The sequence below is a fragment of the Mauremys reevesii genome, linkage group 10 (assembly GCF_016161935.1).
Source record: "Mauremys reevesii isolate NIE-2019 linkage group 10, ASM1616193v1, whole genome shotgun sequence".
NCBI lineage: Eukaryota > Metazoa > Chordata > Testudines > Geoemydidae > Mauremys > Mauremys reevesii.
The window spans coordinates 6,058,743-6,084,272 of record NC_052632.1 but is presented as its reverse complement, the minus strand read 5'-3'; the positions used below and the strand labels follow the sequence as shown (position 1 = coordinate 6,084,272).

At 45.7% G+C, this 25,530-nt stretch overlaps 2 protein-coding genes and 1 non-coding gene across 5 annotated transcripts in view; 1 reads left to right on the top strand and 2 right to left on the bottom strand.

The window, feature by feature from the left end:
* DENND4A (DENN domain containing 4A) overlaps nucleotides 1–1,163 on the bottom strand; it is a 112,522-nt gene extending 111,359 nt beyond the window's left edge. For both annotated transcript variants that reach the window (XM_039490669.1, XM_039490673.1), the window contains exon 1: nucleotides 463–1,163. The gene's annotated coding sequence lies outside the window, so the exon portion shown is untranslated. The remainder of the gene's footprint in view (nucleotides 1–462) is intronic.
* On the bottom strand, nucleotides 534–605 carry TRNAQ-CUG. Its single transcript has one exon. It is a non-coding gene; the product is annotated as a tRNA-Gln (tRNA).
* RAB11A (RAB11A, member RAS oncogene family) lies at nucleotides 1,148–25,243 on the top strand. Of its 2 annotated transcripts, none has more exons than XM_039490675.1 (5): nucleotides 1,148–1,312; nucleotides 11,274–11,469; nucleotides 12,867–13,060; nucleotides 15,906–15,986; nucleotides 17,914–19,572. In XM_039490675.1, exons 1-5 carry the CDS (start codon nucleotides 1,273–1,275, stop codon nucleotides 17,934–17,936), a joined length of 534 nt encoding a protein of 177 aa, XP_039346609.1. In that variant the 5' UTR covers nucleotides 1,148–1,272; the 3' UTR covers nucleotides 17,937–19,572. The 2 variants fall into 2 exon arrangements, with proteins under 2 accessions (XP_039346609.1, XP_039346608.1); XM_039490674.1 differs by lacking the exon at nucleotides 17,914–19,572 and adding an exon at nucleotides 23,572–25,243 and having other exon boundaries at nucleotides 1,151–1,312.
* Nucleotides 25,244–25,530: the final 287 nt, after the last annotated feature.

Here is a 25,530-nt window from a genome sequence, read left to right as displayed (position 1 = left end):
CCGGATGTAAAGCGTCCCTCTGTAGTCATAAGGCCAAAGAAAGTTATGTGAAGGCTGCACATTTTCAATTAAAGCACTTCCCTAATAATACCTGTATTGGAGAGATTAGACCTAGCCTAGGCAAAGGGACTCAACCCCCAACTCAGCTTTGATTTGCTTGTAACTTGGATGGCTTCAGCCCACATTGTGCTATTGCTGCGAGGTCTGCGAGCCTGGCTGAGTCTTCCAGCAGACCTAGCTCTAAGCTGCTCTTTGTAAAGACACTGCTGCATGGTGCCACACATGGTCTTCTTCTGAATATTAACCCACCCCTACAGATACATTAATAATGGTAATAGCAGAACTATACAGCAACTACTAGGACGCAAACAATAACTCCCCAACGCGCTTAGGCTGGGTAAGGGATTCCAAACGGATAATGTATTTTTATTGAAAACAATGATGCTGTCACTCTAAACTCACGGGAAGGGCTGTGTACGATGGAGAGAGAGGCAGGCTCCCGCGCTGTAGCTCAGGGGAGGGTAAAAACGAACAGGTTCCACCGAGATTTGAACTCGGATCGCTGGATTCAGAGTCCAGAGTGCTAACCATTACACCATGGAACCGCCTTGGCAATGAGGCGCCCAGGCGGCCTGTCAGCCTTGCTGCGGGCGGGCTCCGACCCGCGCCAGCGAGCCCCTGGCGTTTGCCCGGACCCCAGTTCCCTGCCCCCGCCCGGAGGGATCGCGCCGCGGGGAGCAGCCCCGTGTGGGTCAGAGCGGGAGGGGGCGAAAGGGGCAGAGCGGCGGGCGGGGCTGGGCACGACGCCTCGCTGGGGCGGTCCCAGGGGAGCCTCGCCGGAGGGACGGGCTGTGGCCAGGGCTGCGGGCGGGAACAGGGCTGGCGAGCGCCCGTCTCGGGGCACGGAGGGGAGCTGGGGGCGCGTCGGGCGCCACCGCCTGTGTGCCGGGGGCCGGGCCCGCTGTGGCGCGCTCAGGCGCGGCGCGGGACAGCGCTGTCGGGCCGTGTCGGCATCACGGCCTGAGGCGCCGCCCGCAAAGCGCCGCCCCAGCGCGGGAGGCGGCGGTGATGGGCCAGCGGCCCCGCCCCGCTGGTGGGCGGAGTCAGCGCGGTGACCCCGGAAGGGCTGCCCCCGGCCCGGCGACCCCGGAAGCAGTTCGCCGGTTGGGGGCGGGGGCGCCGAGAGCGGAAGTGCCGCAGCGGCCGTAAGGAGGGGCCCCGGGTTCGGCTCCTCACTCCTGCGGCGGCTCGCGCTCTCTGGCTCCGCGCACCATGGGCACCCGCGACGACGAGTACGACTATCTCTTCAAAGGTAGGCGGGCGGGCCGGCCGCCAGCTCTGCCCACCCCCCCCTCCGGCGGCGCTGCTGCCCTGGGGGAGGGGTCACCTTCCCGGGGCGGGGGGGAATCGCCTCCCGGGCCCCGCAACCCTCAGCACCGCCCGCAGCAGGGACAGCTCAGCCCGGAGCATCTCCTGGGCAACGTCCCTCCCCGGCCGGCCGGCCTCTCCTCCCCCCTCCCCAAGGCGTGGGTGGGTGTGGGGGGAGCAGCCCCCTCTTCTGGGCCGGCCTTGGGACAGGGCAGGATGCTCCAGGCTCTGTACCAGGCCCCTGACTTGAACTATCACTGCCCAGGGTGAAATCTGACTCCCCTGTAATACCTTCTGAGCTAGCCGTACCCCCAACCCAGGCCACAGCTTGGTGGTACTGGTTGGTGCGCCCCAGCCTTGGACTGAGAGGATGCCTTGAAGTGTATTCTGGAGGTTGCTTCACTATAAAAAAAAAAAAAACTAGTTTGTAAGCCACTTCCGTCATCATCACAAAGCTACCTCAGGGTCTCTGATTTTTCCCTTTTGTGGGACCGAGGAAATGGTTTGCAGAGATGCTTATTCGTGGTTTGATAGGGTAACACGTGATTTAACATTTACATTTCAGTTTCTAAGTATAAGCAGGTCTCCATCTTATAATCTGACATCTGAAGCCCTCTGTTTTGGAGGGAGCTTTGTGTTATCAGGATCTTATTATTGCCCAACGAAGGCTGAATGATGATCACTAAAGATAAAACTCCAGAAACCCTTTTAGATTTCCTGCTCTTGTAGAGTCTTGGTTTCAAATATGGAGGTGTGAGTATTGCTATACTAGCCTTGTAGGGGATGGCTGTAGCTTTGGACAAGCCTACTCTAAAATGACCAAATTAAAACTAAATCTTGGGGCAGTTTTAATGTGAAACAGTCATCCTGGGTGGTGATCTTTGTGCAGTGCTACGCTGCTCCTGAACTAAGAGAGCAGTCAATGTGCTGAATAAAATAAGTAGCGGTTGTGCAGAGGGATAGTAGAAGTCACTTCCTACTACAGTTTACAGGTTAAACAGTATTGTAAGGCAAGCTATGCTTTTTCGGGGGTTGACGTTGGCATCATAAGCACAATTAGTTTCATGCAGTAGTAAATATTGCATTACTTGCCTCATACTGTGCTGGATGGAGTTCTGCTCCAGTGGTTACTGTAACCATTATCTCACACCCACTGATCTCACTTCCTGTTTTGTCACTTCATAAAGCTCCCGGAAGATTAAGGCAAAAATTCCTTGATTTCCAGGGTCTAGGCAGATTCTTCTCATTTTGGTTCAACTGAGTTTTGTTAAAGATGCATCAGCATGTAGCAAATGGTCCATTTAACGTTTATCTTTCTGCTAAATGAAACAGCAGTTGTTGGAAATGTTCACAAGTAAGACATGCTGCAAAAGCACAGTGAAATGGTGACAGTATTTACTGACTTTAAAGTGAACACTTAAATTGCCTATTTTGAAAATATTTCAGATATAACCACATGCTGTAATACTATAGTGGAAATCTCCATGTATTGAACACTGGATTTAAAATATTAGTTTGTACCTTGTAATAGCAAAGGAGATCTGAAATGTTACTGTCATAACAGTAAGGATGGACCTTGAAAGGGAGAATGCAAAGGTTTTCTCCCCCTATATTTAACTTCAATAACTTAAGTAAACTTTTCTGTATGTTCTTCCATTTGGAAAGCAGCTTTTTACCATACTTTTCCCTAAGTACAACCATCTGTCAGGGTAAATGTATATTACAACTAAACCCAAGTCAGGGAATCTGGTTACAACAGCAATTGTTACCTGGCAAGGTTACAATCCATTTCCCTTTTGCAGTATAGAAAAGCCATCTTGGTGGTCATTAATTTGAGCACATCCAGTGCTCTTGTCTTGGTTACTCTACTGTTTACACTGAATTATTAAACCACCATCCTAAAACACAAGCACTACAAAAATTGTATAAATTGGATATATTAAAGGATAAGTATTTTGTATGAAAAATTGCAAAATTAGTTTAAATTTATATAAACTGATTACTTCTTTAATCCAAATGTTACATGTTTATCTCCAGAAGAAGGAAAAATGCAAGAAAATAAAGTGAGCATAAGGGAGGTCTTAAGGATGAGGAGACTGAGTTCAATCTTCAACCTACCTTAAAGTAACAGGGGTGATATTTTCTATTCCTGCTCTTCCCCTTTCCTCCCCAGTGGATTAAACACTCCTCCTTCCCTTTTTGTATAGGACCTACAATGTTTGTTCTGCAGAGTCAGAGACTGACAACCTTATCTCCAAATCTGTGTTGATAATGCTGGCGTGTAGGGTATGGGCCAACCTACACTACAAGTGACAACTAAGTCAGAGGAGCTGTTGCAACTTAGCTGTCTCCGCACTCTATTGTTCAAGACTTGAGCATGGTTCAGTGGGACTTACAATAAATTGGGTTTTGTCATTTCTGGCTGTCCCACTCCAATGTGTTGCCTTTCAGGTTCCTATCTTTGGACTGCCTGAAAGACAGCAATGGCCAGAATACTCGGAGGCTGCCCTGCAGAAAGCAGATGAGATCTGTGGTCTCCAGTCACTTTTTTTACTCTTATTTTAGGGGGGGAAAAATTGACAGCCACTACCCTCTTATGACCCTATTTAGGATTAGATCTGAATTTATCAATATAATTTTTATACCCATGTTGTAGAACCAGCCTGTTATCTAAGCAGCAGATCACGCCTTAGAGTAGAGTGTGCAAACTGTTGCCCACTGTGAGTTTATGTATTGGATATGTTATACGAATCTTAAGATGACTTTGCTGCACATTGTCAATTACACCTTCTGTGAAACTTTTCCATGCTCATCCTGATCTTTCAGTTTTATAAAAATCTTTTGTAGGTACTATTCCAACCAAAATGATGGTTCTGTATTTATGGAAATAAGTTATCCAACTGGCTGGATGTTTCATTGAGTTACAGCTCAGTGAGCCAGCAAACTCACTTCCCCATTTCTGAATTTGTCAGTGCAGTCAGGCCCAATCAGCTGACTGTTAGATATGCTTGGCAGGAGGAGTTATTGCATCTTGCTCATTTTTCTCCAACTTGATTACTAAATCAAAGAAGCTCTGCTAAAGCTGCACAAACCTGTTGGTCTGGGTTTCAGACCTTGCATTACTGTCTCATACTTGCTCTGTTTATGGAAAAACCTGTCACCTGAAAGCCACTGCTATTTAGAATGCTAGTAAACCCTGTTTGGGCCTCTCTCTCCATTACAAGTGAAGGCATTTTCTTGTGATGTAGCAAGTCTCATTGCTGCCTCTGATGAATGTAGAGAGCAAGATTTGTATTTATTCGTTTGTATTATAATATTACCTAGAGGCTCCAACTGGGTTGTGTTACACACTACAAATACACAGAACAGTCTGTCCCTTATCCCAAAGTCCTCCGGTGTTAGTATAAGATGAGACAATTGGTTTTAAACAAAGGGGGAGTGCACAAGATTAACAGTGAGAGGATAAACATAATGTGTTATCGCTGCTTAACAACTGCCTAGCCATTGTAGAGAGGGCTTTGGGTTTTAAGGAGAGATTTGAAGGATAGTATAGTAACTTTTCAGACTCTTATCCATGTGAGGAACTCTATAAGGGATATAAAGACCTAAAATATAGGAAAGGTTTGTTATTAGATATGGCTCTCTGTGGTGGGAACAAAAGCATAAATAATAAATCTAAGTGTTTTCAGAAGTAACCCTTCCATGTTTGTAAATGTGTCCTAAACTTTATGATGTTGCAGTTAGCTGTTGTATTCCACCCCAATCTTTGCAATTAGACAATGCACATTTGTAGTTATAGGTTCACCATTAATGTTTAAATTGGAGTCTAAGAATATAATTTCACTAGCTAGTTGAAACACTTGAGAAAATGGTTGCTTTTAAGTTTTAAGGCAAAGGTTAAACATGGGAATGCAGCTTTTGTCATGGGCTTTTCATCTTAATAGTTTGGCTTTCTTGCAGCCTAAGATGCTGAATTTATATACATGTTTTGGACTTGTACAGAACTCAATCTAGAGAATCTAATAACAAAAAAATCAAACTACAGTTACTAAAGGAATTTCATTTCCTTCACCAAAATACAGGACTTGCTATGGCAGTAGCAATAGTAAAACTACTAACATTTAGCTGAATTGTTGTTACTGTAAAGTGTTGTACAAGTGCTTAGTGTCATGCTAACACTAATTGCACTAGCTAAATGTAAATCGCATAAGGGCTACCTTTTAATAGGATGGCCAACTATTAGAAATTGGAATCTTTCATTAATTTTTTTGATCTGCTAGATGGTGGACATTCTAGCTTTGGTGGTGTCACATGTTTAAAGGACCATGGCAAGAGTTTTAAGCCTGGTTTAAATTTCTTTAATTGCCACTCACAAGAAAGCAGTTTCCTAAACTGTAATAGATTTAGGCAATCAACAGTTCAGTTGCTATTACAGTAGATGTCAAGTATAATATTTTCCCTGTTGCACAGTGGTTAACTATAAATATCCCCAAAGATCTGTTCACTTGGATGCTGTTTTCACAGAGATTTGATCATACTGAGGATAAAAACAAAGCCATATTTTTTACCTTCATTCACAAGTAACAATCAGACAACAGCAACCTGGCAGGGGAGAGTGAACTCACAAAGGAGAAATAATGTTTTGCAATCAGACTAGATGACTAAAAATGAAGTGTCTCTATTGAAAACTGAGAAGACACTTGCCGAGGCGCCTTTTAAAAATACTGTATTCAGTTTGTTTGCTAGCAAAGAATAATGAGCTGAACTGTTCAGTAAGAAAGTGGTTCTTGGGAAGCTGGGTTATGGAAGCACTCTGGGCCTCATTCTGCAGCTGTGAAGGCTGTGACTGGTACAGATGCCCAGGCTTAATGCTCTATAAGCCTGAGTCATCTTGTAGCTTTTTTTTTTTTTAAATATACACTTTTTCTCCCATCTGCTCTCCCTACCTTGATACTTCTCAGATCCCGATTGCCATATGCAGATATAGACTGCTCCAAAGTATGGGACTGTCTTACATCCTCGATCAGTGACTGCTAATGCCTATGTCTACACTGGAAACTTCAAAGCGCTGCCATGGGAACGCTCCCGCTGCAGCGCTTTGAAGTGCTAGAGAGCTCTCTCAGCGCTCCTGGTGATCCACCTCCAGCATGGCTCCCAGTGCTCTGAGCCTGTCTACGCTAGCGCTTTAAAGCGCTCAGACTTGCTGCACTCAGGGAGGTGATTTTTCACACCCCATAGCCAGCAGGTGAGAGCGCTATAAAATGTAAGTGTAGACAAGTCCTTAGGCCTTGAAACAAATGCCATAAAACCCATTGGAAAGCCCAAAGTTGCGTACATAATTACTTTCCAGCCTCGATGGTTAGGACCTTTGAATTACAGTAACTCCTCACTTAACATTGTAGTTATGTTCCTGAAAAATGTGACTTTAAGTGAAACAATGTTAAGTGACTCCAAATTTCCCCATAAGAATTAATGTAAATGAGGGGGTTAGGTTCCAGGGAATTTTTTTTCACCAGACAAAAGTGGAGAAAAGAGAGAGATGGGGGAAGAGTCTGATATTTTCCTTCACTTAATTGGATCACTGTAGCTTCTTTTGAAATTTGGCACAGTAACTGTTCACTGATGTCAGCAACAGCATGGGACTCAGGCTAGCTGAGAGAGAACCATGGCAAGTTTTGTGGAATGACTGAAGTTTTTCATGTTTAGTACTCAGGAAAAATAGCAAAAATATTGGTGATGGTGGGAGCAGGGGTAGCTAAACTAGCTGATAGCCATGCTGCAGGGTCATACTACACAACCTGCTGGGGATAGGGAACTTGGGGAAAGCAGAAAGTTACCTAAACAAGAAAACTCTTCAATCCCTAGCGTAACAACTGGATGCTAGGAGTTTGATTATAGGAGGTAGAACTTGGTAAAAAGGGGTTTGAAGGGTTCCCTCTCCCAATAACTTCTATGGGTATGCAATTTCTGTCATTGTAAAGCTATTTAAAAACTTGGCCTAAACTTGCCAGAAGAGATTAATATATTCCAAAGCCAGAAAGGACCATTGTGATCTTTAGTCTGACCTCCTGTATAACAAAGGCCATAGAACTTTCCCAAAATAATTCCTAGAGCAGATCTAGGAAAAAAATCTAATTTTGATTTTTAGAATGGTCAGTGATGGAGACGCCACCATGACTTTAGTAAAGTGTTCCACTGGTTCCTTACTTTTACCATTTAAAAAATGTACACTTTATTTCCAGTCCGAATTTGTCTAGCTTCAACTTCCAGTCACTGGATCATGTTATACCTTTGTCTGATAGATTAACTAGGTGTTGCCCATGTAGGTACTTGTAGACTAATCAAGTCACCCCCTTAACCTTGTTAAACTAAATAGATTGAGCTCTGAGGCTACATCCACACCAGAAACTTCAAAGCACTGTCACGGGAGCAGCGCTTTGAAGTGCGAGTGTGGTCATGAGTGAGTACTGGGAATGGGCTCTCCCAGCCTCCTGGTAATCCACCTCCAGGAGGGGATTAGCTCCGGACTAGCGCTTTAAAGTGCTCAAACTTGCTGCACTCAGGGGGGTGATTTTTCACAGCCCGAGCCAGCAAGTTTGAGCGCTAGAAAATGTAAGTGTAGGTAAGCCCTTCGTCTCTCAACATGCCTTTTAGTTTCTAATAATTCTCCTGGCTCTTCTGACCCCTCTCCAATTAATAACATCCTTCTCAAATTGTGGGGACTGGAACTGGATGCAGTATTCCAGCAGCAGTTGCACCAGTGCCAAATGCAGAGGTGAAAACCTCTCTACTGCTACTTGAGATTCCCATGCTTGTGCATCTAAAGATTGCATTAGTCCTGTTGGTTACTGAGTTTTGCCAACAAAAGGAAAACCCTATGGTAAATTGTCAGGTGACACTGATACAATTAATACTCCTGAGGGAATTCTGTCCAAAAATATTTCTGTCAAGTTTGTCAATAAACAATAAACAAATGAGGCTCCACCGGCTGCACAAAGGTGGGAGATCAACCTGCATCCCCTCTCCCCCCAGGACATGGACTCGACAGAGATGTTGCACCTGACCCAGACACAGTGCACTGGCTGGGCCTGCCTCAGAAACACCCTGGGGCCCTCCCCATCCCTGTCAAGCACAGCAGGATCGAGGTGTAGAAGGGCTTAGTGTGTGTGTGGGGTGTGGAGTGAGAGGGTTTTGTGTGGGGCAGTCTGGGTGTGGACGGCTCAGTGGGGATTTGGATGCACAGGGACTTGTTGGGAGGGTTCCAGGTGCAGGTGGTTAGGCCTCAGTGAGGGTAGAGGGGGTCTGGGTGTTGGGGGAGTCCAGGTGCATAGGGGTGGGGCTTGTCAGGGTGGGGGTTTGAGTGTGGGGGCTCAGTGGGGAGTAGTCTGGATCCAGGGGTGGGGATCCAGATTCAGGGGGATCTGGGTGCAGAGGGGTGGAGGTTGCTGGGGGGATCTGGGTATGGGGGCATCCAGATGCAGGGGGGCTGGGTGGACAGCCCCCCATATAGTGACTCCTCCCCCTGCAGCTAAGGAGTAATGGGGCAGGAAGTGGAGCTGGGGAGTCTGACCAACTCTGTAGTGGAAGTGTGTTCCTCCACCAGCCCAGCTGGGAATAGCCGCTGAGCCCGGTGGCAGAGTAGGAGCCACCAGCCAGGACATCCCCAGCCCTGGGGTAGGGCTCAGGAGAGCCAGGTGTGGGTGGCTTGGTGTGGGAGTTCTGGGTGCATGGGGTGAGGCTTGGCTGGGGGTCTGGATGCATGGAGGGTGGGGGTCTGACCTGGCACCAGTCAGGGCATCCGCAACCTCCCCACAGTGATTTACCTCTCGGCTGGCTGCTCTGGGCACCTGCAACCACTTGTCCACGCTGCTGTGGAGGGGCATGTGACCACTTTTGTGGCTTCCCTTTGCTTCTGGGGTCAGAAAGACATCTGCAAATTCTGCATGTGCACGGTGGAGAAGAATTCCCCCAGGAGTAAATTAAATAGACTTGTCTCTTGCACCTGGGTTGTTATATTCCTGCATCTCCTATGTTAGCAAAATGAGCTATGGGAAGACAACTGAAATGTGACAATACTGAGCTGTCATTCTTGAATAAAAGCCAGATTCTGTCTCTATCAAATGTGGACGTCACAAGCCTAATAAACTACCTGATCGCTAAACAAATGGTTAACCGAGACTTTGTGCTGCGTACAGCTTCTGCAGCATGGCTAGCTTCTTGCTGAGTCAGCTGGCAGAGGAAGCCAGAAAGATGTTTTCATGAAGGACTCCCTCTAAGGCCATTCTTGATGCTAATGTATGTGTTGCTTTTTGTGGCAAGGGGGGAGTTCAGAAGATGCGTCACTGGTGCGATGGCCTTTGTAATAAAGGAAAAATCCTCTTACCAGTGTTGCTTTTTGATTTTTTTTAAATTAGGCACAGAAGACTCAGAAGCAGTGGGCAGTAACTGGGAAGGCTGTCACGTTAAGCTGCAGCTGTGCTCTCTGCAGACTTAGAACTCAGCCTGGGCTTGGTTTTTAATACTTGAGCTGTGTTTAATTACACCATTCCACTCTTCTTATACCTTGAAAGAGTGCGAGTATTTCAGAAGGCATCCTCAACATACTTGTGCTGGAATACCTCTATTTTTAATGCTAAATCTGAGATGCTATGAGCAAATATTGCAGACTTGAAAAACAAAAGCTGCCCAGCAAAATCACCTGCCATGCAATTGTGGGCTCTCCTTTGCTGTTGCTGGCATTGACTCACTCTCAGCTGCAAGGTGATCTGCCTTCCTTCTCTAGGCCCTTATTTATCCTGTTTATTTTCCCTGTTATCAGTACAGTGTTTTATCACTGTCAGGGCATAGGACTATCCTGCTGGGCTGTTGTGAATCAAAGGAGTGGCATGGCTAGAGTTTGAATGTATCACCTCCACTCTGTTGTGAGCCCTTAGGTTATACCCAAACCTACACCCTTAACCTCAACAGCACAGCCTGCTCCAAATAACCCTCACAAGATCATCACTTTCTCCAGGAATTGGATTTTGGACCTTCTGTCAGTCTCCCTTCTTCTGCAAATGTATCCATAGCTGAATCCCCAAACCATAGCTGGGGTGAGGTTTGTGGTGTGGTCCTAAGGGGTCGGGTTCCTGGGTCTCGATGAGCTGGATTTAATCGGCAGGTGAAGTGGTAGGGGCTCTAATATCTTTCTGCTCCACTCATTCTGGCGCTGGGCAAAGGCTAAAACAGCTCAGGTATGATGGACTGCTCTAATTTTTACACTGGCTAAAGCAGCATCCTAAAGCAAATTCTACCAGCAGAGGACTACTGAATGTGTTGGGTTGTGGCTTTGCTTGCATCCTACCAGGCTCAAGAAGGTGACAAAGCTGACTGACCATGTTGGTTTTTTGCATCCCAGGGATTCCCCTGATGATAGGAATCCCTGACTTTCCCCTTGGGGAAGCTTGTGGTTCCCTGCCAAAAGACACAAAGGAGATCTAGTTGAGGGCCAGGATCTGGTCCACGGGACTCTTGTTTCAGAATCACAACTGGCAAGCTCCAGCTGACTTTACTCCAAGGATCGCCTTGATGTGAAATTCAAGTTGTTGGCCCTTATGAGGTGCTCAGATATGACTCATTACCCTAATAAGTTGCTAGATAACTATGGAGTATTTTACTACTCTGTGGAAGATTAAGATTTGAATTAAACAATGGTAAAAAGACCCTGTTCAAACGGTGCTGGATTTGGTATCTCCACTTGTTTGGAAGCATGGAGAATATTTAAGCAGTTACATTTGCTGCCTTCTTTTGCTCACATCTCCTTGTGAAAAGTAAATGTTTCTGTGCATAAAGCAAATTATAAAAATTGCTTGGCATATATTTGCGGATGATGTGCAATTCTGATGACACTTTTGTCTTGTCTTTAGTTGTACTTATTGGAGACTCTGGTGTGGGCAAGAGTAACCTCCTTTCTCGATTCACTCGCAATGAGTTTAACTTGGAAAGCAAAAGCACTATTGGAGTGGAATTTGCGACAAGAAGCATTCAAGTTGATGGCAAGACAATAAAAGCGCAGATATGGGACACAGCAGGACAGGAACGATACCGAGCTATAACATCAGCGTAAGTGATAAGTACAGTGTATATTTTTACTAGAAAAAGTGTTTGGTTTCAGTTTTCTCCTGAATCAGAGAAATTAGAACTCAGAATCCTTTGTGCCATAATGAATGCTGGAAAACATCTCCCTGTAAAATGGTTAAACCTGAGACTGGTAAAAGCATGGTATTTTGTAGGCAAACTTACTGAGTTCTAATGTCCTTGGCATCTGTGTGGTGTGATAGGTTTCAGGAGTAAACATTGTCTTCAATGTTACATATTTCTATTAAAAATTCTGAACTTGATTAATTTAGCCCCATTCAGATACACTCAGTGTATGGGGCTATTTTAATATTGGTGAGAGGAAATGGGATATTTAGGATCTTATCAGATGTCACTAAGATATGGATGGAAGTCTGGAGTAGCAGTCTTGAACCGAACCAAACCCCAGGTTCTTTAGCTAATTTCTGACCAAGTCATCTTACTTGTCTGCTTCTCTGTCCATCTGTAAGTGGCAATATTACTTGCCCACTGTGCAGGGCCAGATTAACTCTCCTGTGGTCCTGGGGCTATTAGATTTTTTGGGGGCTCTGGGGGTTTGGCATGGGGGGGTGGGCTCAGGGCTGGGGCAGGGGATTAGGGTGTGAGAGGGGGTGCACGCTTTGGTCAGGAGGCGCATAGCTCGAGTGGCGCCTGGTTGGCGCAGCAGGGCTAAGGCAGGATTCCTGCCTGCTCTGGCTCCATGCTGTTCTGCTCCCTGAGGTGGCGGCATGTCTGGCCCCTAGGCAGAGGGGCCAGGCCAGGCCAATCTGCAAGGTGCAAGCTGCCCGTGCCCACAGGTACTGCCCTGCAGCTGGGGGCAGGGGCAGTGCCCAGAGATTCCCTGAATGCCTCTTGCCTAGGGGCTGCAGGGGCACATCAACAAGCCAGTGCTCGCAGCTCTGGGCTTGGGGGGAGGGCACTGAGGCTCGGGGACCGGCCCACAGCATGGAGACTTGCCATGAGCCAGATGAAAAGAAGCAACAGGCTGCATCGGGCCTGCGGAGCCCCCCTTATCTGCAGCCCCTAAAGCTCCTGCGTTAATCTGGCCCTGCCACTGTGTAAAGAGCTTGGAGACCCAGCTAACTACAAACTATTTATAACCCCTTTTTTTGTACTTTGAGGTTTTATCGTAAAAGCAGAAACCCTAATAATGCTGTAGTGGACACCACTAGTCCCCATGCAGCAGCCTTAGCTAATTGGCATAACTGTCTGGCTTAAAGCGGAAGGTAAATGAGAACAAAATGAACTTGGGTGTGCTTCTTCTAAAACCGGATTGTCAAATAGCACAGTCAGTCAGATTTGATTCACTGTCTGTTAAGGCACAGAGGAAGACTGTTTGAATCATGTTTGTTGCTGATTCAAGAATACATGTCTGCCCACAGGTACTACCGTGGGGCTGTTGGGGCTTTGTTGGTTTATGACATTGCCAAGCACCTCACCTATGAAAACGTGGAGCGATGGTTGAAAGAACTGAGAGATCACGCTGACAGTAACATTGTCATTATGCTGGTGGGTAATAAGAGTGATTTGCGTCACCTGCGTGCAGTCCCTACAGATGAGGCCAGAGCTTTTGCAGGTTAGTGGATTAAATATAGTTTGTTGATGGGAACCCCTCTCTGGGGATTCGAATTCTTTGCAGCCAAATACAGGCAGGCTTTTAAAGAACAAAGGAGCGAGTTGTTATTGGCCCTCAGCCTACTGTTAACACACTTCCCCATAGACATCAGAGCTTTTCTCTCAGCAAAACAGCCTACTGGCACCAATACTGATGCCATTCCTTGGATCAGCCAGAGGCATTTGTGCTGTGACAATATCCATTTAAACCGAGATACAGCATCTCATGTGTTCGTGAGCTTTAACACTCTCTCAGGGATGGTAAGATGCTAAGTCTCTTGTGTAGTAGTACTGCCAATCCCTCCAACCTGCCTTTATTTCATCAGTGGCATGTGAACCACCGGCTGGGCGAGGCTATCCCCCAGCCCCGCCCCTTCCACACACCCCACAGGAGTCCAGAGGGTCTCTTCCCCCCACACACACACAGAGCTGCCGGCCTCCACCTCAGGCTAGCATCCCCAGCCCTGAAGCGCCAGGAGGGTGTGCACTGCTGAGCAGGATGAGGGAGGGGCAGAGAATGGGAAGGGCCACACCTGGCTGTTTGAGGGAGGCTGCCCATGATACCTGCTGCCTATGCTTTATTTAGCTTTTACAACTGTAGACACAGAAGTGAAGGCAGCAAATATATGGACATGGACTGTTCAACTTGGTTTTGAGCACCCCCAGCAGGTACCAAACTCAACTGGCAAGGCCTTTTCATGAAATGAGAGCTTTGTCTCTGACTCATTGACTTTAAGGCCAGAAGGGACCATTGTGATCATCTCAGTAATGTGAAATTAAATTCTAGGGTCACCTGCCTGGGTCAGTCATTGCCATCTTCATAAATAACAAGTTTCAGGCCAAGTTTCTTTTGTACTGGAATGTGGATTTGGGTTCCCTGCATTAATAGTTAGTCACTGATTTATGCAGGTCCTTGCACACAGCTTGTGGCCAAGTGAGGATGTTTGCATGCAAGTAGGACAACACCAGAAACTGCATTTTTTTGGACTCAGAATCCCTGAGGATCATTCCCCTTTGACACAGGGGGCAGCTTTGAGATGCTTGCAAGGGGGTTTCCCCCTTTCATGTAACACTTAACATCCAAACTTGAGGTTGAGAGACTGGAAGAAACCACAACATGGAAGTCAAATGTAAAAGAACTAAACCTGACTCTTTGCCTCTCCCCGCACTCTGAGTGATCACTCATTGCCTGAGGTGACTCACACCTCAGTGCTCTGGTGACACTGAAGTGAAGTTCCATAATATCTTGGAGGGAAGAGGGGGGTAAAGTTTGGATACCAAGCTCTCCTTTACATGACACTGGAACAACACCCAATCTTACCCCTTCAGAAGCGGCACTACCTCATTCAAGAAGTTGCATCATCGTGCTGCTGTGGCAGGGCGGAGGTATGGGACTAGCTGAGGAATAATCCTAGAAGCCCCCTTTGCTCCCCCAGCGTGTGGAAGTACTATAAAGCAGTGTGTCTCAACCTTTCCAGACTACTGTAGGCCTTTCAAGAGTCTGATTTGTCATGTAAACCCAAGTTTCACCTCCCTTAAACTTACAAAATCAGGCATAAAAATACAAGAGTGTCTCAGTTCACTATTATTGAAAAGTGCTGACTCATTTTTACCATATAATTATAAAAAAAATCAACTGGAATATAAATATTGTACTTACTTTTCAGTGTATAGTATACAGAGCAATATGAACAAATCATTGTTTCTGAAATGTTAGTTTGTACAGACTTCGCTAGTGCTTTTTATGTAGCCTGTTATAAAGCTAGGCAAATATCTAGATGAATTGATGTACCCCTTGGAAGACATCTGAGTACCCCCAGCGGTACACATACCCCTGGTTGAGAACCACTGCTATAAAGTCTCACTAGCACATACTGGGGTGATAAGCCTAGGGGTAGACTGGTGCCTAAAACATGCAGCGTGTGAGAGTGTTGTTACTGGCAGTGGGCATTAATGGCAGGTGGCCATCCTAGTGTCCCCTCATGGCATGGGAAGGCCCTGCAGGCATGGTTCCCTCAGCTACCTCTCTTCTGGAGTTCAGAAATAAACCACCCTCATCCAGAGTCTTTAAACAATATTCCCTACTTTTAGGGTCTAATTTATTTAGTTTTAATAAAGACAGCTTCCCTTTAGGTGCAGGGGTCCCCCAGCCTCCTCCTTGGTACAGGAGCCCACAGCCCAACAAGGGGGGCTGTGCTCATTAATTCAGGACAGCTGTGGTCTCTAACCACTTCTTCCCCAGCTGGCCCTTCTTACCTGAGTGCTTTTCTCCCTGGGTTTGAAGCGCTTCCTTGGCAGTGACTTTCTCCTGGTGGTGTGTCACTGGTTTCAGAGAAGAGGCAGAATATATACAGCCCTCTTTCCCAGAGCTAGTCCTGGTTGGTTGGAAGAGCAGGGAGCCTTGCCCCACCCTCTTTACAAGGCTCCTGGCCCATGACCCTTAAAGGAACAGTAGCACACATTTTCCACAAAATATTCTCCCCATCGGTGCCTCTGCCATTTTCTTAATCCCTTGAGTACCTCAGAACTCCCCAAATCTCTCAGCAGGGCTATGCTACAGAACAAGGCTTGGCTGACCCCCTAGGCTCTACTGTCCTTAAGGGGACAGACTACCCCCGTTATAGCACTGTTCTCCTTGCCCCCTTTAGAAGAGAGAACATTTGTTTTCATAACTACACTTATATCCGTACACAAGGTTTTCAACACAGACTGCAATAAATCCAGTCTCTGGCACAGGAGGAGTGCTTGATGAGAATCGCTTGTGTGATGCCTGCATTGTAATTTACGATCTCTCTTTGCCCACACAGAAAAGAATGGCTTGTCATTTATCGAGACATCTGCTTTAGACTCTACGAATGTGGAAGCTGCTTTCCAGACTATTCTGACAGGTGAGCCTCGTAGTGCTTTGCGCGGTCTGTCTGTGTGCTGCTGAGGGGAGGAACTGCAGATTGCATGCAACTTTGCCATTTAAACATGCAATTTTTCCTAGATGTAGAGACCACAGGCCAGATTTTCTAGCCTGCTGGTTACAGCATTAGCCTAGGACTTGGGAGACCTGGGTTCAATTTGCTGCTCCATCACAGACTTCCTGTGTGATCTTGGGCAAGTCACTTAACCCCTCTGTGCCACAACTCCCCATCTGTAAACAACGGAGAGAGCCGCACTACCCTACCTCACATGAGGGCTGTGAGGGTAAATACCTTAAAGATTGTGAGGCACTCAGATATTATGGTGCTGGGGCCAGGCAGGTACATTAGATGTCCTCTGCTCTGCACAAGCAGTACGTAGTGGCTGGAAACTGGCCACATCTAGAATTTCCAGTGGGCATAGCCAGCTTGAACCCCACCTCCTGCAGTCCATGACATAGTAGGGCAAGAGGAGCCATGGCTGCCTGCAGCATGTCGAGTTCCAACAGTTCCCTAGTTGATTGCTCCTTATGAGCTACAGCCAGCCAGTGCAAATTAGAACAGCCCAGAGAGCCCTCTAAACTGCTAGAATCTACACAAGACCAGGACTGGAGTAGAACCAACTGCAGCATCGGAGAGCTCCATCCAGCTCCTCTGTGGTGCCCTTGCAACTGTACTCATCAGTGAGTCTAGCCCAGGGGTTCTCAAATGGGGTCTGGACCCCGCTGGGGGTCACAAGCTATCAGTCTCCACCCTAAACCCTGTTTGCCTCTAGCATTTATAATGGTGTTAAATATATAAACAAGTGTTTTTAGTTTATGAAGGGGGGTTGCACTCAGAGGCTTGCTGTGTGAAAAGGGTCACCAGTACAAAACTTTGAGAACCACTGATCTAGCCCATATACCTTTGCATCTATCCTGTGCCTGGCTGGCTGCCCTGTCTTGGTAGGAGTGCAGTCCTACTTCTAAAATATACCCGTCTCTGTATTGTTCAGCACCCACCCAACCTCCATTCCTGTGCTAGCAGGCACTAGTCTGTTTGAATGTGTTCTTATCTGGAAGATGCCCATGATAGGCCAGAGAATTTAATACTTTGTGTCTTTAAAATGCACTGAAGAGGGCCAGACTGTCAGCAGCTATATTAGAATGTGAAAATGTAGGAGGAGATAACTTGCATGCAATCATTCAGTATTCATGAATTACCTTGGAGATCACTTTGAGGCAGGACAATTACTTATTGCAATTGATCTTGTCTGAGCTTACATCTGTTGTATGAACAATGAAGCAGTCCTTGCTGACTCCTAGGTAGTTTGCATGTTTTGCCAAGAACAGACAGGTATTTGTTAAAAAAAAAGGGAAGTACCCAAAGTGTCAGGATTTTTTGAGAATGCTACATGTTTGAGACAGATTCTCCTTCATGAATTTCCTGTTTAATAGAACATTTAATTACTGCAATTGAAATTGCATTTTTAATGTTTCTTGGAGGCTCTTGAAAGGCTTTTTTAAACCCCAAATCCCTCAGCATCCCTGTATAGTACATAAGTGTACCCATTTTACAGACAGGTGATTGGAGGCCCAAGGAGGTTAATTGACTTGCTCAGGTCCATGTAGAGCTGGGGGTGGAGCTGGAATTAGCATGCAGGAGTCCGGCTTCCTAGTTTCTGCTCTAACCACTGTTTGTGGCTCCTTTGTTAAAAAACATCAGATCAGTCAGTGGTGATTACTGCGAATACTAAAACTGGACAACACAAGGAGCATTGTCAACCTGCATCTCTCTCTGCTGAGTATCTACTGATGCTATTTCTGGGTGTGGGGCAGGGGCGGGGTTGATGTGTAATAAGTAGACAGCATTAGACAGGTGCTAACCAGCTTGTTGGAATTCCTATCTTCTCCATCCATTTCCATTTCAGGCAGTCTGCAAGGTTCAGCCTGAGGCATGCCCGTTTTGCACAAGTGTTTTGGGAGAAGCAGTCTCTCTAACTGCCCTCCAAGTCCCAGGAACCACATACCTTTGCCATCTCCCAGGGTCATGTACATTTCAGCATGTGATCAGAATGTATGTCAGAGTGTGCAGCGTGTATTTATGGATGTGTTCTACACTTCAAACTGAATAGCTTCTCTTCAGCTACGCTGCCTGCCCCTTCTTGACTGTTAGAGGGTAAAGACCCTTGGCACAGGTGTTAGTATTTAGCTTATTAGTTCAGCTCTGGCAGTGCAAAGGAAACAGAAATCTGGAAATCCGGCAGATAGAATGCTGCGTACGTTGGTTTCTTCCCAAGCTGTCAAATTCTGTATAACTCAAACTCATCATCAGATTGCCCCAAGTTTATTGCTGCACTGTACAGTTCCATAAAGGCATTTACTGAGGCAAAAAGTTTGTTGTTTGCACCAGGCTGCTCTCTTAGCTACTACACACAGCTGGGTGACAATCAGACTAATATACTGCTAATGCCATGTGGAAGCAATTTACCTCTTGGGCAATAGCTAGATGAATGAAGGTTGTTTTCAAAGCAGCCTATACTAGCTTGTTTTATCAGCATCTTTTATTCCAAAATTGTTTTGGATTATAGTTAGTGGACATTCTATTTCCGTGCTTAATTTTCCTTTACAAGGTGCATTGTGTAATCGGAGAATAAGTGAATCAAATCCTGCCCTCACTGGCTTCTGGAAGGTTTGGTTGCTGCTCAACAAATGTAGATGTTCCCTGCGTGTTGCGGTGACAGTATTTTAGATAAAGAATTGTCGGGCATGCAATGGTGTTTCTGTTCAGAGGGAGTTGGATCATGTTTGAGGAAACACTTCTACTGATTAGAGAGCATGTGGCTTGTTCTGGCTGAGCTCCTGTGTCAGGGAGATAAAATGAAGTAAATATATTAGCAGTAGGTTGCCTCCATCCACACTTCAACTGGTGTGTGAAGGATGAATGTTCTCTCAGTAAACTTCTTGATAACACTTGTCATAGCTGGCTCTTTCCAGCCAAAACCTACTAATTATGGGGGGGGTTACTTCAAGTGTGTGAAATTCAAATTGGTTGGTGCTACCCAGCCCCTGCTTGCTCTGCACAATTTACTCTTGGCAAAGGGTTATGTCCCTGACACCTCTACAAATAGGGTGTTTGAGGGTGAAGCATTTCTTATGGCTCCGATCTGATTTGCTTTGTAGAAGAATAATAAACCTAAAACCCGACAGGCTAATAACCAATGTGACACACAGAAGTGGAGACTCTGAATGTTCCATCATGTCCCCAGTGTTAGCAGTGCTGGAACCGCACTGTAAACAGGCTGCGGCGGCTGTTTTCCACATCTAGTTGCTTATGCAACCCTGCACAGAGCTGGTCTGACATGGTGTTTCAAAGTCCTGGCAGCCAGCCTGTCGTAGGCCTCTCAGCCCTGCTAACTGCACTTCAGCTGAACTGGTGTTACTTATAGCAGGAGCCATTTCTCTGGAATGTGTCGGACCAGCGAGGCCAACTTCAGGGTTCTCCAGAACCCGATAAGAACAGTGTCATTCACAGCCTTTCATTTTTGTTAAAAGCAGCTTTAAATGTTAGGGTTCATGTGTATGGGAAGGATGATTCCCCTGGTGTTATGGCAGCTTACACATGTACACGTACTGCACCCCGACTGCAGGCGGGGGGGGAGGGGGGAAATGCCCTTTCTTAGCTCATGATGGGGGGGTAGCTGGAGTAGAAGCTCATACCTAGTGAGCGCCCAGCTTGGGGCAGGGTTCAGCTGCTCAGGAGTACGGGTTCTGGACTGTTACCAAATTGGGCAGTGTCTGTCCTTCTGCAGCCAAAGCAGATGATCCAAATGGCCTTGTTAACAAGGCAACGTTTAGACCTCGAGGGCCTGATTCCCATGGCACTGCTGCGCACTGCTCTGGCAATGCACGGGGGCCTTACAGTGAGTATTTGTTACAACTACGGCCACTGTAAAATCCTCTGCATGGCCAGAGCAATGGACAGTGGCCTTAGTGTAAATGGGAATCTGGTCTCAAGTGTGTGACATGCTGTCTCCCCCCCCCGAACCAGCCTCTTTCTTGCAGCTCTGTCCTTCCTCTGGGGCTGCCTTCTCTCCTAGTGATTGGTAATGTTACTTCTGTGGGGGGTTCCCACCAATGACAAACAATCTGGGGATTTGCCTGTTACAGAGCTTGGTGCGCCTAAGAATGAGGGCAACGTAGCAGTGGCCTAAGCAGGCCCTGTGCAAGGTTCCCCCTAGATCAGTGTTTCCCAAACTTGGGACGCCGCTTGTGCAGGGAAAGCCCCTGGCGGGCTGGGCCAGTTTGTTTGCCAGCCAGCAGGTAAACAAACCGGCCCTGCCCGCCAGGGGCTTTCCCTAAAGAAGCAGCGTCCCAAGTTTGGGAAACACTGATCTAGGGCAATGTCACTTGCCGAGCCCTGTTGCAGTGCAAGGCCTCTTCTGAGCAGAGATTGCCAATTACAGTGACCCGTGCTACTTAGTAGGGACTTGGATTTTGTTGTTACTGAATGGAGTGTAAAGTATTAATCTCTCTCCTCCCGCATATCTTCATTGGCGTGGAATCCTTAGGGACTGCCTAGTTGAATAGCATAGGCCTGCATACGTTGATAATCTTCGTGCAGGCCTCAGAGCCTCTGCTGCTGATGCCACAGGATAATGCCGTGCGGCAGGCAGGCTGTAGATATCACATGTCAGACCAGTGTAAATTTCAGCATCCAAAGGAGAAATCAGCAGTGCGTCAGTGTGTGAAATGCCATCCAATTCTTGGGTAGTGGTGGTGAGAGAGCTTGAAGCCTGTAGGATATGGGGACAGGAAAACAGAAGCTTCTCTTTTGTAAGTTGCAAATCTTTGCTCATAGCTGTGGAACAGGACAGGTGTGATGTCTAATGTTACAGGACTGTTAGTGCTAATGCAGTGGAGTGTTTGCTCGGGAATGCTCCTTCATGAAAATACTGTTTTCAAGCTTGGTGTCTGCAGAGGTTATCCACTGCTGAAGTGCTGCTGGTGAGTTAACTATAAAGGCAGCAGCAGTCGCTTGTTCTTAAATAGTAATAGGTCAGATTCTGCCCTTGGACGTGCACAGGAAACTCTACTGACATCAGTAGGAGCTGTGTGATGGTAAACCTTGGCCTGAAGATCTTGGCGCCTGAGGCGCTCCGATTCCATCCCACCCGACCCAGCAGTACTTCAGAGTGAAATGCCCTGATGCATGATGAGCTGCATGTGTTATCTAAAGAAGAGTTTTCAAGTGTGCCATGGGAGGTGATATGGTGTGTGGGTTTTTGGCTTGTAGAACAGACTTTGTGTGGTGCATAAACTCAGAACGTGGGCCCTTAGAATTGCTATCTCTGCAATTCTGGGGACTTAAGTGCTGGAGATCTGTTGGAGGAATGTGTGTATTTCATTGACGTTCACCCCATTTACAACCTGAATTTGCTCCTATGCACAAGAGACCATTAATGCTATTTCAGGCTGCTTTGGAAAGATATGACAGAAAACTTCAGTAATTCTGAAACCAGAAACCCTCTTCCTTTCAGTGTGGCAACTGCTGGGTTTGCTTATATCAGCAATTCACGTGTGTAGCCAACCGTGTCAAACTGAGATGATCCTAACAGGTTCTTCCTCTTGTATTTAATGAGATGTGGGATGTGTCAGTTCTGAATCCCCAACTTGCTGCTCTTCTCTGAACGAATGTGCCACTGGCAGATATTGATATTTTCTTTGTATTCTCAACAAGCCTTGTGCACTGGACTCGTGATTCTGTCCAGTTGCCCTGCTAGTCAGCATTCAGATGGCTGTAAGCACTTGTGCTGTCTGTCCTGCAGGAGAACTTCAGGTCTGACTTGCCTGTTCGGTCCTTGGTGACTGCATTTGCTGGGGTTTAACTTTGTTCACAACTTGTTCAAAATGCTGCCCTTTCCCTGCACCTTTATTTGCTGGAAGACCTTTTTCTCACACACTTCCTATTAGCTACAGCAGTAGACACAGAGCTGTGTGTATTCAGCCCTTAGCAGCAAATGTTAGACTTATCTGCACGTTTGCTCAATTTGCTTGTGTTGAAATGTCCGGTTGTTCAATTCTAAGCAGTTTATTGCTCACATTCTGAACAAATGCTACTCTCTAGTGGAAGAAATATTTCTTGGTTTGGGGTTAAATAAGGTACCAGTCAGGCAATTGTTATCGTACCGATAACTGACTGGGACACTCCAAGAGAACTCAGATCACAGCTTTCTGTGCAGCGAGGGATATTTGCTGAGCTATGCTTTTTCCTCATTCTGCGCCAGAAGAAAGAGTAAAGTGCAAATGTCTCGTGCTCCAGCCCTCTGAACTTATATGGAACTCTTGGTGTATTGCATAGTGTGGAGCAGCAAACTGCTGGGTGGAGGAGTTCATTTATTTTCAGCCCCTCCTCAGAAGAACAGTTCCTCTGGCTGTAGCAGAGGGTGAGGCAGTACCAACTGGCATACTTCACTCTAGTTTGAAATCAGGGTAGCTTTGGACTGAGCTCAAAAAACTTTTCCACTTACCTAAGAAAAGCTTGGAAGGGGACTGTAGTTTTGAATAAGAATTTGCAAGAGAGTCTCTCATTTACTTCTCCATTTTAAGGCAAGTAGTAAGTTTCCTTGCTAAAGCCAGCTGCCTGCCCACGGTCATACTGTCCTTTCTTTCTCTTTGAGCATTTGAGATGCACTCACTACAGCTGCAGAAATGCTTAATGCCCCTGGTCTGCTTTGCACTCACTAACTCCAGGACATTTTGAGGTGAGGCTTCAAATCAAAGTATGTGCTGCACCTCTGAGGCACTAGGAATGGAACAAGAATTTGAGCTGAGCTTTCCATTTCAAACTTTTTCTTTCAGTTTGGAGCCCAAATTTTGGCTGTAGATTTAAAGTCCGATCTTTGCTGTTCAGACATGGAGTACTTTCTGTAACTCTCCCCAGGTTGTGTGTCATGAAGCTAAACAGAAACAAAGCTTGTCCCATACTCTGGACACCTCTACATAATTTTTTACAATCTAAGACTGCTTCTCCCAACAGCAAATACATCAGACATAAGACAGGCCTGAGGGTCTTTTGGAGCAGAGGAGCAACTGCCTCTTTGAGCTCTTTCCAAAAGGTGGGACTGTAGCAGCCAACCAGCTCCATTCAGCCATGCTAGCATCTCCAGATGTATCCACAGCCTTACGATCATCAGGAGCAAAAGCCATATACAGCTCTTAAAAACTAGCATGGGCATTTTAGTCTCCCATAGCCTAATTCTCTTGCTAGTAAGTTCTGGCTGCAAAATAGCTCTCTTCAAGGGAAGTAACAATAAAAGCAAAGGTGTAGGGAACTATAAGTAGTCTTGTAAAAAAGCAAATGAGCCTTAGTCACAGGATAGTGGAAATGTGGTGGTACAGATGAACTGATTGTGAAGATACCTGTATGATGTAACCTACACAGCTGTGCTTCTTTTTTGTTACGAGGTATTGATGAACTTTGCTGGTTTATATATAAAGTCCAGAAGATGCTAAACTTGAGTAACTTATTGGTGTTGCTGTGATTGAAAATACGTGCATAGTAACTGGTTCCTGTTCTCATTTTGCAGAGATCTATCGTATTGTTTCTCAAAAGCAAATGTCAGACAGACGTGAAAATGATATGTCTCCAAGCAACAATGTGGTTCCCATCCATGTCCCACCAACCACTGAAAACAAACCAAAGATGCAGTGCTGTCAGAATATATAATTGTTTCTTCTTTCCTAAAAGGCTGTGTATATTCCCCAGGTCCAAGATTTAAATATATTTGTAATTCTTGTGGTTACTTCTTTGTGTTCAATTACTTCCTCTTATTATTCCTTCTGATCTTTTTCATGTCTTAACACTTTGATTTTAGTGTTAAAATCATTATTGCTTCCAAATGGCTGCAGCATTTTCACAACTCTGACTCGCCAGTCTTGGTTTAATAAATTGTTTGAAATTCTAATTGATTACTTTCCAACACGATGACCACCAGTTGGGTTACTGAATGTCATTTTGTAATCCAGCTCAGAAATGTTAATTCTGACCTTCCCAAAACATTACTGTCAATGTTAGTGAATATCTCTGGGCTATTTAAATGAGATCATCTTTTCCCCACTCCAGCTGTTATGTCTTGCATCCAAAAATTGCTCTTAAATGCAATTTTACAGTAAAGCTAAATGTTTCAGTTACATCTTGAGGTGGTCAAGGTATGTGGGTTTTTATTACTAAATATTATGGCAAAAACAATTCTTGTTTTGCAGCTAAGCTGCAGCCTTCACTATGTGCAATGGGGCTCTTGAGTTCTAATTACTGTGCAAATGAGGTCATCATGGGAGGAAGTGCTGCTGGGAGGCTGAAATGGGAGATACAGGTAGGAGCTCATTCAAGGTGCCTCTTCTGAAATAAGACAAAGCAACATGAGCTAAGTAACGGATTCACTTTTCTCTCTAATATTGGAACTTGCAGCACTTTGTGTTGCCCGGGAATTGGACTCCATGGTACAGGCAGTGTCAGAGGATGAGAAAGTTCTTCCTTTCCACACTGAGTAGAAAACTTGAGGGATATTGTATCATGTACCCAGAGTTTGTTTATATTAGCAAATGCTTAATGCTGGGATCACCAACTTCTGTGATGTCTAAAGAATTTATGAAGGACTCTTGTAACAGTGGCTCCACTCATTGGTTAGGATAATCTGGAATAGTTTTCTTATTGAAAGTGTGTGCGGCTAATAGACGGATTTCAGTACAAGTCAGTCAGCAGTTGACGTAGACTGAGGGATAAGGTTGTGAACTGTGCCTTCTGTCACTACACTTTTGAAAGTACTGCATAATCCTCTCTCATCTCCAAACTGTCCATTAAATGGTTTGAGTTATTGGCACTTAAACTCCTGTAGTATTTAAAAAGCTATGAAAAACGATTGGAGGGGGGTGGGTGGGAGGAGACACATTCCTCAGACACTGATACAATCAACCTGGAACGTCTGTATGTGGGCATGCACAAATTGCTGCATTTATTAGCCAACCTTTCTGTCTTGCGGTGCTCATGATGTGTAAGGCACACGGAAGGCATTGCTGTAGTCAGTCTTTTTTTTTTTTTAATCCATTTCTCCTATTGGTGTATCAGTTCTGAAGATGCTATTGGATCTGTTTGTAAATTACTTTGTATTTTATGCACGTTCTGTAACTTGATTCTTTTTTTTTAAATATTGATTTAAAATAGTCATTCATGATAATAAAGAATTACAGGGGACTACTCCATATATTGTCATGGGTACTTTTTTGGGAACTGGAATTTGTCTTGGCAAAATGATGGGTTGCCTTTCAGGGTACATGTTATGTATGCAACTAAGGCTGTGCATTGTAATGGAAGAACGTCCAAGGGTACAACTGGAGTACACCTAAAGCAACTGCCAAGGAAGGGACAATGCTGCTCAATTTCTCTCACCTACACATGTGGAAGTGTTTTTGAATCCAGGCCCAGTCATCTGTTTCAGTGACATACACATTCACCATAGGTTGGCAGCTCCAAGACATTTTTGTGCCCT

Coding starts and splice junctions, on each gene's coding strand:
- RAB11A (XM_039490674.1), top strand. CDS start 1,273: ATGGGCACCCGCGACGACGAGTACGACTATCTCTTCAAAG. Junction 1,313..11,273: donor GTACGACTATCTCTTCAAAG/GTAGGCGGGCGG, acceptor TCTTGTCTTTAG/TTGTACTTATTGGAGACTCT. Junction 11,470..12,866: donor TACCGAGCTATAACATCAGC/GTAAGTGATAAG, acceptor GTCTGCCCACAG/GTACTACCGTGGGGCTGTTG.